This window comes from Bubalus bubalis, chromosome 17 (genome assembly GCF_019923935.1).
Source record: "Bubalus bubalis isolate 160015118507 breed Murrah chromosome 17, NDDB_SH_1, whole genome shotgun sequence".
Classification (NCBI taxonomy): domain Eukaryota; kingdom Metazoa; phylum Chordata; class Mammalia; order Artiodactyla; family Bovidae; genus Bubalus; species Bubalus bubalis.
Window position 1 is genome coordinate 14844259 of NC_059173.1, and position 12357 is coordinate 14856615.

Consider the following 12357-nt stretch of genomic DNA (forward strand, 5'->3'; position numbering starts at 1 on the left):
TGAGGCTTTTAGCAGAAGTTGGGAAGTAAGGAGCTGAGGTGAGGGGAACGTGGAGGATTTTAAGGCTGGAAGACAGACACTAGACAGCAGAATCTTGGTGGTCTAAAAAGAGAGGGCAGGCACCCTGTCCTCCTTCAGTTGTGGGCAGAAGGCTCACAATGAGATCGGGACAAGAGCTTGACAGAAGGGAGGGAGGGAGGTACCTGTGTACCACAGAGCATCTTAGGATGTCCCTCAAACTCATACATTGATGTCCCAACCTTGACAACTGTGATCTGCAACTGTGACCTTATTTGGAGTCTTTAAAGAGGCAATTAAGTTAAAATAAGGTCGTTAAAGTGGCCCTAATCCAATATGACTCGTGTCCTTACAAAAAGGGGGAAATTAGGAGACAGACGTGTACACAGGGAGAACACCACATGAACATGAAGACTGTCATCTATGAGCCAAGGAGAGGAGCCTGGAGCAGAACCTTTGCTCACAGCCCTCGGGAGGAATGAGCCCTGTAGCCACTTTGATCTCAGGCTTTTGGGTTTCCAGACTCAGACAATAAATTCTGATTGTTGAAGCCACACAGTTTATGGTGCTTCCTCTAGAAAACAGCTCGAGGAGATGAATCCAGGAGCTGAGGCCTAAACCTGTTCAAAGCGAGCCCGTTCTTATTTCTTTCGCTGTTGGTACCAGCGCCAGCTCCTCCCTCTGAGGCCTGCAGCACTTGCCCTGCTTGGCTTGCTCTAAAATGAGGGCAGCACGTTGGGGCTGAGCCGGGCAGCGGGCCATCCACACCAGGGGCCAGATGCCACACACCATGCCACAGCCCCTTTGCTGTAGCTCCAGGCAGTGCTGCTCCAATCTGTGGGTACCACCTTTTAGAGTAGTGAGCGTAACTATTAGGAGTCGTGGCAGCTCAGGTTCTAGACCCATGGGCCTGCAAATCAGTGGGTACGCACCCATCCATGCAATTTAAAAATCGCTACTTATAAAACTTAACCAACAGTGTTAAGTACACTGGAGTATAATTTCCTTGTAGTGTATTCAAAGCATGATTTCTAAAGTGATTCATTCTTTATAATAACTCCACAGAAGCTTGAAATCGCTTATTATTCACCCCTCCACTCTCTTTCCCCCCTATTCAATGGTCCATGTTCTCTATGGAGGATGGTTACAGAAGGGAGTGCTTGGGAGTCAGACTCATCATGGTTTGGGGTTCACAGACAAGAGCCGCTGGAGATGAGGATTTTTGTTTGTTTGTTTTGGCCATCCTGTGGCATGCAGGATCTTAGTTCCTCAACCAGGGATTGAACTCATGCCCCCAGCAGTAGAAGCACTGGGTCTTAACCACTGGACCCAAGGGGTCTTTAAGTTAGATTGTTGATGCTTTCTCCAAATGAGGTGATGCTTACAGTCATGATGATCTCACAAGATAATTAGATTATTAGACAACTTTAAACCTGACCCCATTACCAGATCAGAATGTACATGTGCATTATGAATTAATTTTGAGAAATCCTGTGATTATCTTGGGGCCCATCCCTCTTACATTGCATTGTACTGTGTGTGTTTATTAAAAGCGTTAAACTGATAAATGTAAATATTTAAAATGTAGAGCAGAAATAGAGACAGAGATGTAGAGAACAAACTTATGGATACCATGGGGGAGGGGGGAGTGGGATAAATTAGGGGATTGGGATTGATGTATATACACTACTATGTACAAAACATATAATTAATGAGAACCTACTGTATAAACCCTACTCAGTGCTCTGTGGTGACCTAAATGGGAAGGAAATTTTAAAAAGAGGGGATATATGTATACACAGAGCCGATTCACTTTGCTGTACAGCAGAAAGTAACACGCCATTGTAAGGCAACTATACTCCAAAAAAATGTTTTTTTTTTTAAAAAAAATGCACAACAAGCTTTGTGATTATGTTTTGGACTTTTTACCTTGTAAAACATCCTGGGACCCTTAGAAAATAGAAGTGGGTTGCGGCTCTGTGGGCCTCTGAGAATCTCCGTGTGAAGGGAGTTTTGACAACTGATATCCATTTGTAAAGAGAGGAAGGAAAAAATAACTTTGATCGAGGGAAAGAATCTGAATATGGTTTGAAGCAATAAATGAGCATACAGAGTGCTATCACTGATTCCCAAACCAGAATGTCACTGTCCTTCTCGGACAACACTCAAACAGCCTGCGTTGAATATGCATGCTCAGTCACTCAGTCGTGTCCAACTCTGCGACCCCATGGACGTAGCCCACCAGACTCCTCTGTCCATGGCATTTCCCAGGCAAGAACACTGGCGTGGGTTGCCATTCCTTCTCCAGGGGACCTTTCAGACCCAGGGATGGAACCTGGGTCTCCTGCATCTCCTGCATTGGCAGGCAGATTCTTTACCACTGTGCCATCTGGGAAGACCCTGCATTGAATATGCTCACTGTTAAAATAAACAGTTAGCAAAATATGTGGAAATTCCAGCAGGGCTGAACCCAAACACCCGTCAATTCAGGCCCCACTTCCTGGTTCCACCCTGCCTCTGACAGGAACAGGTGGAAGGACATGGAAGGCTGGTCCCCTGACTAAGTGACCTGTAAAGACCCTGGAGGTCACTAGGCAGGTGATGGTCCAGGTGGAGGGATGGAAAACATCAGCAAGACTGGGATTGTGTGCCAGTGGGAACTGAGGGACTCTGTTCAATATAAATTTCTGGAAAGCATCCCTTTGTGCCTGTTTGAGGGTGTTCCAGGAACCCTCAAACAGGTGGAGGAAGGGGTGGAACATCCTTTTTGGAAAATCTGACCTGAGTATCTCACTTCAGCCATGAGCCAGATCAAGGCCAAGGATACCTGGCCAGATACAGTTGGGGGCAGAAAAGGGCTTAATCGAGGCTCCTAGTAGGGACTGGGACACTTTCTCACAGAGAGAAATGAAGTTCAAAATACAGGAGGTCTCTCAAGTACTTAGAGACAGGCTTAGCACAAGGGACAGTGAGCAGGCGCCCCCAAGGAGTCAATGTAAATGCGGCCGATGGAATGTGCTGGAGCCAGGCAGGGGGCACTCTGCGTGGAATGTCTGCGCATGATTCTACAGTATCCCAAATATCACGGCGTGCCGACTACCGTGTATGTGTCTGTGTCTGGAGCTTGTCTAGGGAGCGAGAGTTTCTGGACACGGAGACAAATATGTACGTCTCAGTTCTGAACTAATGTCTAGGTTCTGAAATCACAGCCTTGTGATTTCAATTTCATTTTGAGTGACATTTATTAAATGCCTATTGTGTGCCTCCTCTAGGCTGGGCCACTGCGTACCCACTGGTTCGTGGATTCCTCATGATAACCCATTTTTCAGATGAGGAAATGGAGGCTCTGAGATGTAAAGTGCTGCTGCTGCTGCTGCTAAGTCACTTCAGTCGTGTCCGACTCTGTGTGACCCCTGAGACAGCAGCCCACCAGGCTCCCCCGTCCCTGGGATTCTCCAGGCAAGAACACTTGAGTGGGTTGCCATTTCCTTCTCCCATGCATGAAAGTGAAAAGTTAAAGTGAAGTCGCTCAGTCGTGTCCAACTCTTAGAGACCCCATGGACTGCAGCCTACCAGGCTCTTCCGTCCAGGGATTTTCCAGGCAAGAGTACTGGAGTGGGGTGCCATTGCCTTCTCTGGATGTAAAGTGACTGTCCCTAAATTAATAACTGACAGGCCACAGAGCTGGGCATGGACTTCAGGCCCTCGAAGTTCCCATTTTTTTCCCCATTCCAGGTCATTATTGCTTCCCCCCTCTGCATATTCCTAGAGTCTGGCCCCAGAAGATAAAGACCTAATGCTACATTGATCTGAATGATTGACAAGGATGACGATGTTGCCATAAAGGCAAAGAGGTGTGCCTTTGCCACCAAGACTCTGAGGGTGGTCACCTTCCCTTTCTGGGCCATAAGGGTGTCACCTTCAGCCTCACATGAGCAATATGACCATTAGCAACACTCCTTTACCTAAATACACAGTATGATGCCTAGATCAGCAATATGATAATTAGCCAAACAACAACAATAACAATAATGAACTTTTTTTGAAGCACTTATTCTGTGCAAGGCCTTGTAGAGTTGAGAGTGGGCTGTAGGGCTCTATGGCCTGGGTTCAAGTCCCATCTTGCCACTTACTAGTCAAGTGACATTCCTTAAGCTATTAAACTCTCTGGGCCTCAGTTTATTCATCTGTAAAATGGGAGCAGTAACAGTACTCATTGGAAGAAAAGTTATGACCAACCTAGATAGCATATTGAAAAGCAGAGACATTACTTTGCCAACAAAGGTCCGTCTAGTCAAGGCTATGGTTTTTCCAGTGGTCATGTATGGATGTGAGAGTTGGACTGTGAAGAAAGCTGAGCGCCGGAGAATTGATGCTTTTGAACTGTGGTGTTGGAAAAGACTCTTCAGAGTCCCTTGGACTACAAGGAGATCCAACCAGTCCATTCTAAAAGAGATCAGCCCTGGGTGTTCTTTGGAAGGAATGATGCTAAAGCTGAAACTCCAGTACTTTGGCCACCTCATGCGAAGAGTTGACTCATTGGAAAAGACTCTGATGCTGGGAGGGATTGGGGGCAGGAGGACAGGGGGACGACAGAGGATGAGATGGCTGGATGGCATCACCGACTCGATGGACATAAGTCTGAGTGAACTCTGGGAGATGGTGATGAACAGGGAGGCCTGGAGTGCTGCAATTCATGGGGTCGCAAAGAGTCGGACACGACTGAGTGACTGAACTGAACTGAACAGTACCCCACTGGGTTGGGTTGGAGATTAAATGAGATTGCGGATCTAAACTGCTTGGCACAATGTCTGCCATCGCTCAACACATATTATTTCTTATCATGAACAGCAGATGCAATCATTTCGTATGGTATCTTATTTCTTCTTCCTCACAACTCCACGAGCCTATTATCCACTATGAGCTTCAGTGTGGATGCCAATCAGCTGTTTGACCAAGGTCACCGGGAGGAGGAGACCAAACCTGGGTTGACCCCTGAGCTGAGATCGTGACCCCAGTGCTGTGGGTGAGCCCAGGGAATAGAACGGCCACACCCCCACAAGGTGGTATTGTTGTTGTCGGCGTTATTATTATTTTTATCCTGACATCATTAGTGTGCAGTGAGTCAGGGCTGACTTAGAAAGCTTCCCTGAAGCATGCTGGGCTGTCGCTGAGCAGCAGAGGGTTGGGCTGGTTTGCCTTCATCCAGACAGCTTGGAGGGGTCTGGCTGCCTGCTTTCCGTCTTCAGCAAAGCCAGCAGTACTGGCCACTTGGGGTGCTTGCTCCTGAAGAGAGGGGCCCTGGACACCTCTGACCCTCTGAAGATTGGGAACCCATAAGCACTCCCCTTTATGTCTTATAATTTGGAGTTCTGCAGAGAGGCTAGTGGGGGAGGCCGACACTTCCTTGGAAGGAGGGAAAAGCTTCTCAACAGATTTTGACATTTTGAAAGGCAACAAGCCCTATGTCCCCAGGGGTGAGGAAATGCCAGGTTGCTGATGAGGTGGTGGGGATGGGGTGGGCAGGGAGATTTCAAAATGAAAATCATCTCTCTGACTATCTGGCTGCCTTTGTCAGCAAGAGGCTGGAGAGAGGGGCAATGGGCTAAGTAAGAAAGAAGAACCCAAATGGAAATGCCACTTCCCCCAGTCCCAAGACCTCTCACACTCACTAAGGGTTGGACGGATACTTAATTTGTATCTGAAAATAGACATTCTACCGCCAAGCATGACACAGTTCCACTCCTGCCCCTTAGGAAAGCAAATCAGGCAGGCAAGAGAAATAGGTGCTTAATAAGAAAGGAAGCAAAGAAGGGCTTGAGTCAAATCCTAAGGTTTTGTGGGAAGAATGAACAAATACCACTTTCTTACTAATCTAGGAGAACGTTTCCACTTAGGAAGGTTGTTATGTACGGGGCTTTGAGAATGGTGTCAAAACTCAAAGTGGCTCAGGTGGAATTAGCACCAAAGACAACCACAGCAATCAAATAACAATCCTTAGTAAGAAAAAGAAACAGAGTTTGTCAGCCCTCGCGGTTTCTTTTAAAACTATAATGCTTTCCCCAACTTTCTTCTAGGCAAACTCCTATATGATCTTCAAAACCTAGAGCAAAATGTCACCTCTTCTGGTAAATCTTTTCTTATACCTGCCGAGGTATCTATGGCCCCACAGTGTCTTGTGCCCCCTCTATTTTAGGATTAATTGCACTGTCCATGTGTGTATTGCCCCACATGCATCCGTGAAGGTCTTGAGGGCAGGGAGGGCAAAGTTTGCTTGCTTATGCTTCTACCCCAGAGTTGCGCATGTGGCAGTATTGAGTGACTATCTGTGTGATGGGTGAACGGATTCATTCTATCCACCAGTGCAGGCCAGATACAACTCGTCAGGGGATGTTAAAGATAAGCATCACCAAGTCACTCATACACTATGTTCCAGTGACCAGGGATTTGAGTCTCACCAGCTCTACCCACTGCTGACCCAAGCTATCAAGAGAAATGACCACCAGGTATAGATGCACATCCCAGATTTCTGAGGCTAACTTAAGAGAAGGTGCTTCTACGGCAGAATTTCTGTTGAATTTGGACAAACGAGAGTATCAAGGAGAATGGGGCAGACCATAATATTCCTTCAGGGACCTAACAGTTGTCTGAGTCAGGAAGTCCTTTCTCATGTCTAGCCTGTATCTCTCCCACTTCACCTGGCCTCTGTTGCCTTTTGCCAAGTCTTTGCAGGGAAAAAGCAGACCAGCTGTTCTTCCACCAGCTCCTATTGGCAGGTAGTAGCTGGGCCTCTCTTTGTGTTATTAACAATGCTCCCCCCTCCCTGGATGTCTAAAAAAGCAGCAAATGTGGGTTACAACTGGACAGAAGGGAGCCGATTCCAGGCACTGCAGGTAAAGTGGCTTTGAGCAGATAGAGAAGAGGCTGAACACAGGAGCTGGTCTTTCAGGCCAGAAAGAAAATCATTGGGTTTTCTACTAATTTGCTTCACCTGGGAAATGTTTCTGAGCCCTGTGGCTGTGGAGGTGTCTAGCAGGAGGTAGCCGAGCTGTTTGCTTAGCTCTGGGACTTCAATATAACTGAGCACTTGGGTCTCTGCTTCCTTTTAGCTCTATTTCTGAGAGGCATTTGGAAAATTGAGTCTCAGACAGCAGAGCCTGGATAATCTCACAGGCCAGTGATTTTGAAGCTTATTTTGGGTCACAGACTAACAGCAAGGACTTGATAACATTCAAGGAGTAAGTCCAAGCACTGCTGGTCTGAATGTCACAATTCCAGGAGCTCCCGTGTCTAAAACTGTTTGGCTGTCTTAACCTCAGGAAGACTCTCTTTTCCCCCTTTCTCCTCCACAGAAATAGAGTTTCCATTTTAGAGGCAGCCTTAAGGCAAGTTCTCAGCACCTCCCCCTAATTGCTATGGACTGAATGTTTATGACCCTCCTCCACCAAATTCATCTGTTGAAACCTAACCTTTATGTGATGGTATGTGGAGGTGGGGCCTTTGGGAGATGATGGAATGATGAGGGTGGAGTGCTCATGAATGGGATTAGTGCCCTTATAAAAGAGATCCAGAGAGATCCTTTTCTCTTCTGCCATGTGAGGGCACAGTCATAAGAAAGTGGTCTACGAACCAGGAAGCAGGTCTGCACCGAATGTAGAATCTACCAGTGCCAGCCTCCAGAACAGTGACAAATATATTTCTGTTGTTTATAAGCCACCCAGTCTGTGGTATTCTGTTATAGCAGCCCAGACAGGCTAAGACACTGATCATTTCATCATGATGCCCCACAAAGGTCCCTGGGCCTATTAAACCCCCTGTCCCATCCTCAGTATTGAGCCCTACTACTCAGGCTTGAAGTTCAAGGTTATGTTTTTTAACTGGTCACTGTCTGACCAAGGTGAAAGGAAATAGTCATCAGACTGCAATGGCTCAGATTTCAGCAGGACATTAAGGGTCTCTCTGGTGGGGTCAAGGCCTCCTTTGCTTCTTCCCTACACCCCAGAGCTCAGGAGTTACTGCAGGCCAGTGATTACAAACTCTGATACATAGAGCAGGTAGGTAAGGCAAATCAGTAAAGCCAGCTGGGTAATCTTGAGACAGAACACTTGGTTGCATATCAAACACATAAGAATATTCTTCATTCTTAGAAAACATGAAATCTTTCTCATCTTCCCTGAAATGTGTGAATCTCTTGGTCCATATCTATCTACCACTTACCCTAACTATTATAAGAAAAGCAACAGTGCTAATGTTATGATAAATGACAATGAACAGTTGGTGGCAATGAGAGGGGCACACTAGGGAGTGGTGGGGATTGTGGCAAATTGGGGCAAATCCCATGCCCTGTGTAGTGGGAGCAGCAGTTAGTCAGTCTGGGCAGACTATTTCCCCATAAGAATATAGGCTCAATGTGGTCAGATTGTCCATACTTGTAAGAGAAGTTGCAAATATGATAGCTACAGAAAAACTGAAACACTGGCAATAAATTCAAAGTTATAAATATAAGTTGTCTATAGGACAATATAGTGCAAACCTAACAAATCATGTCTACAGCCTGGATCTCACCTGAGTCTGCCTCTCTCTGCCCTTCTTTGTCTTGGGAGGGTTTGCATTATGGCAACACCCTTTACTTTCAATTGAGAAAATATGAAGAAAACTCAAGCTCTATTTGTTCACTTAATCATTGATGGATAACAATAGTCCTCACACAATATGGCCTGGATTTTTGAGGACAGCGTAATAGAGAACTAGAATTGTGCCTTGTCCACCAAACATTCCCAGGTGTCACTGTGGGAGTCAGAGTGCTTGGCCACTGGCATCATGGGTCTGACCTACTATGGGATCCCTGATGTCCTTCTTTTCCTGGCCAACCACTGGCAGCTAAGGAAAGCAAGTTCCACTGATGCTCTGGAATGTCCCATCCTCCCCCATGAAGCTACATACAGAGGCTATGAGTCACTGCTTACATGGGTTGGTGGTGAAAAGTGCTGTCCAAAGACTAAGCACTGAAAGGAAGAGCTTGGCAACCTGGCCTGTGCCATCCAAGGCTTGAGGTGGGTGGAGGGAAGGAAGAAGATGGCCATTCCAATAGTACTCTGCTGCAGTGCAGGGGAGGGGTGGGAAATTCACATGCTTCACCAGGGTTGCTCTGTTATCTGCCTGGGAAGGTGAGAAACTGGCTCTGCTAATCTCTAGCCAGATCTAGACACTCTCAGGAAACCATATTGACTCTGCTGTTAAAACAATCCTCAGCAAATTGGCAAAGTCTGGTAACACTCCAAGCTGGGAAGGCTGTGGTGAAATAGTTATTCTCCTACTTAGCAGATAGGAATGGTGCAACCTCTGTGGTGAGCAACCTGGCCATTTCTGCCCAAGTCATAACTGTATATGACCTTTGACTCAACAACTGCTTCTAGGAATTTATTCTTTTGATAAGCCCACCCATATGCCAATGAGGTATTTGCACAAGGTCATTCATTATAGTGATGTCATGGCAAAATATTGGTGAGGGGCCACATGTTCATTTTGGAGGCCTGGTTCAATAAATAAATAAATAAAAGGGAATATTATGCAGCCATGAAAAAAAAAGAACCAGGACTCTTTCAACTACTAATTAGGACTAGTCTCCAAGATACATTAAAAGAACAAGATACAAAACAATACAGGCACATGGTGGAGATATTGTGGGTTCATTTCTGGACCAATAGTAATCCAGCAAATATCACAATAAAGTGAGTCACATGAGCTTTTTGGCTTCCCAGTGAATATAAAAGTTACATGCATTTTTATACTGTACTATGCGTGTGTGCATCTTAAGTCGCTGCAGGAGTATCTGACTCTTTGTGACCCTATGGATTGTAGCCCACCAGGCTCCTCTGTCTGTGAGATCCTCCAGGCAAGAATACTGGACTAGGTTGCCATACCCTCCTCCAGGGGATCTTCCCAACCCAGGGATCAAACCTGCATCTCTTACATCTCCTGCGTTGACAGGCGGGTTCTTTACCACTAGCGCCACATGGGAAGCCCACTCTGCACTTCCTATACTGTAGTCTATACGCTGTACAATAACCTTGTGTCTAAAAATGCACATACTTTAGCTTAAAAATAAAGCAATCAAAACCACAATGAGTTACCATCTCACGCCAGTCAGAATGGCTGCTATCAAAAAGTCTACAAACAATAAATGCTGGAGAGGGTGCAGAGAAAAAGGAACCCTCTTACACTGTTGGTGGGAATGCAAACTAGTATAGCCACTATGGAGAACGGTGTGGAGATTCCTTAAAAAACTAGAAATAGAACTGCCATATGACCCAGCAATCCCACTGCTGGGCATACACATTAAGGAAACCAGAATTGAAAGAGATACGTGTACCCCAACGTTCATCACAGCACTGTTTACAAAAACCAGGATACGGAAGCAACCTAGATGTCCATCGGCAGACAAATGGATAAGAAAGCTGTGGTACATATATACAATGCAATATCACTCAGCTATTGAAAAGAATGCATTTGAATTAGTTCTAATGAGGTGGATGAAACTGGAGCCTATTATACAGAGCAAAGTAAGTCAGAAAGAAAAACACCAATACAGTATACTAATGCATATATATGGAATTTAGAAAGATGGTAATGATAACCCTGTATGCGAGACAGCAAAAGAGACACAGATGTATAGAACAGACTGTTGGACTCTGTGGGAGAAGGTGAGGGTGGGATGATTTGAGAGACCAGCATTGAAACATGTATATTATCATATATGAAATAGATCACCAGTCCAGGTTCGATGCATGAGGCAGGGTGCTCAGGACTGGTGCACTTGGATGACCCTGAGCGATGGGATAGGGAGGGAGGTGAGAGGGAGGGTCAGGATGGGGAACACATGTACACCCATGGCTGATTCATGTGAATGTATGGCAAAAACCACCACGATATTGTAAAGTAATTAGCATCCAATTAAAATTTAAAAAATGCAATTGGAAAAATGGCACCAATAGACTTGCTCAAGGCAGGGTTGCCACAAACCTTCAATTCACACACACACACACAAATAATACATGTAATAAGATGAAGTGCAATAGCATGAGGTTTGCCTGTATGTATGATGTGTTCTCATTTGTGTAAAAACATGTGAAAATAATGTGTATGTATTTGTTTGTCTACGCATAAAACATTGCTAAAAGGACCACAAAAATGATGAATAATGAATACTGCTTGCCTCTGGGGAGTGAAGCTGTGTGGCTGGGATGAGGGAAGAGAGAAGCTTTTACCATCTATCTATTTTACCTTTTAAATTCAGAATCATGTGAATATCTTTCTTAGTAGAAACAATGCAAATTTGAAAACTGGCAAGCTAGCAAACAAAACCCACCAAATCAAAGCCCAAAGCCACAGTCCAGGGTAAGTGCTGCTGGCTGAGCCCTCACGCCATTTCTCAGCCACAACGGCTGATTTTCTCCCCAAGGTGGTTTGGCACTTGTCTTCCCAAGAACATTCAGGGAACTGTGGAGTGTGGGTACCAGGCTGACACCGCCACTTACCTGCTCCTTCTCTGAGTATGGGTTGTTGAGGACGACGGGCATGCTGCCCTTCCCCCACAGGTCACTGAAGACTCGGTCGTTCTCCACGCCGAGGGGCAGAGGTTTGTGTGATTTGCCGTCCAGGTCTCTGAAAGGCAAGGCGGGAGAGGTTGAGGAAGACAGGACACCTGGAGTGGCTGCCTAGTCACCCTGGTCTGAAAGCCCTGAGTCCGTGAAGAACGGAGCCAGTGAGCTTTGGGTCCGCAGCCTGCCGCTTTATAGGATCAAGCGTGAAGGTGAGCTTAACTGACTTGGCACCCACGGCTGGCACATACCCGTTGTGAGAATTTAGTTTCAGGATGTCTGTGACAGAGACTTTGTTCCTCCCTCCCCGGCCCCTGATTTCCTGATCTAGGAAGCCGGGAGGCCCCTCTCCTAGCAGAATCCCATGAAGAACCCCTGGACAGCTTAGCATCCATGAAACCTAATGGTGGAAGATACAGGAAGCAGGAGGGATAGGTCCGAAAACCAGTCCTGTGGGCCAGGGTGGGCAGTCACACCAACGGCAATTAGAGCACTGATCACGAGGCTAATGGTACCAGCCCAGGATACACAGGAATGATTCTGAAAATAAGGGGAACACAGCAACAAAAACTATTAATACTGTTGGTATTGATTAAGCACGTACTGGTGTGTCAAGCACTTAACATATGTGTTTGTGAATTTAGTCCTTGGGACAACCCGATGAGGTCGGTATGAATGTTTGTCACTCTTGTACAGATGGCATAAGTGAGACAGAAGCTAAGTCACTCAAGGTCACAGT

General features: G+C 46.0%; 1 protein-coding gene across 1 annotated transcript in view; it reads right to left on the reverse strand.

The window, feature by feature from the left end:
* NOS1 (nitric oxide synthase 1) overlaps window positions 1–12357 on the reverse strand; it is a 122958-nt gene that overhangs the window by 63848 nt on the left and 46753 nt on the right. Inside the window, exon 5 of the mRNA XM_044930142.2 lies at window positions 11556–11682. Coding sequence (XP_044786077.2) covers window positions 11556–11682 — 127 coding nt within the window. The remainder of the gene's footprint in view (window positions 1–11555; window positions 11683–12357) is intronic.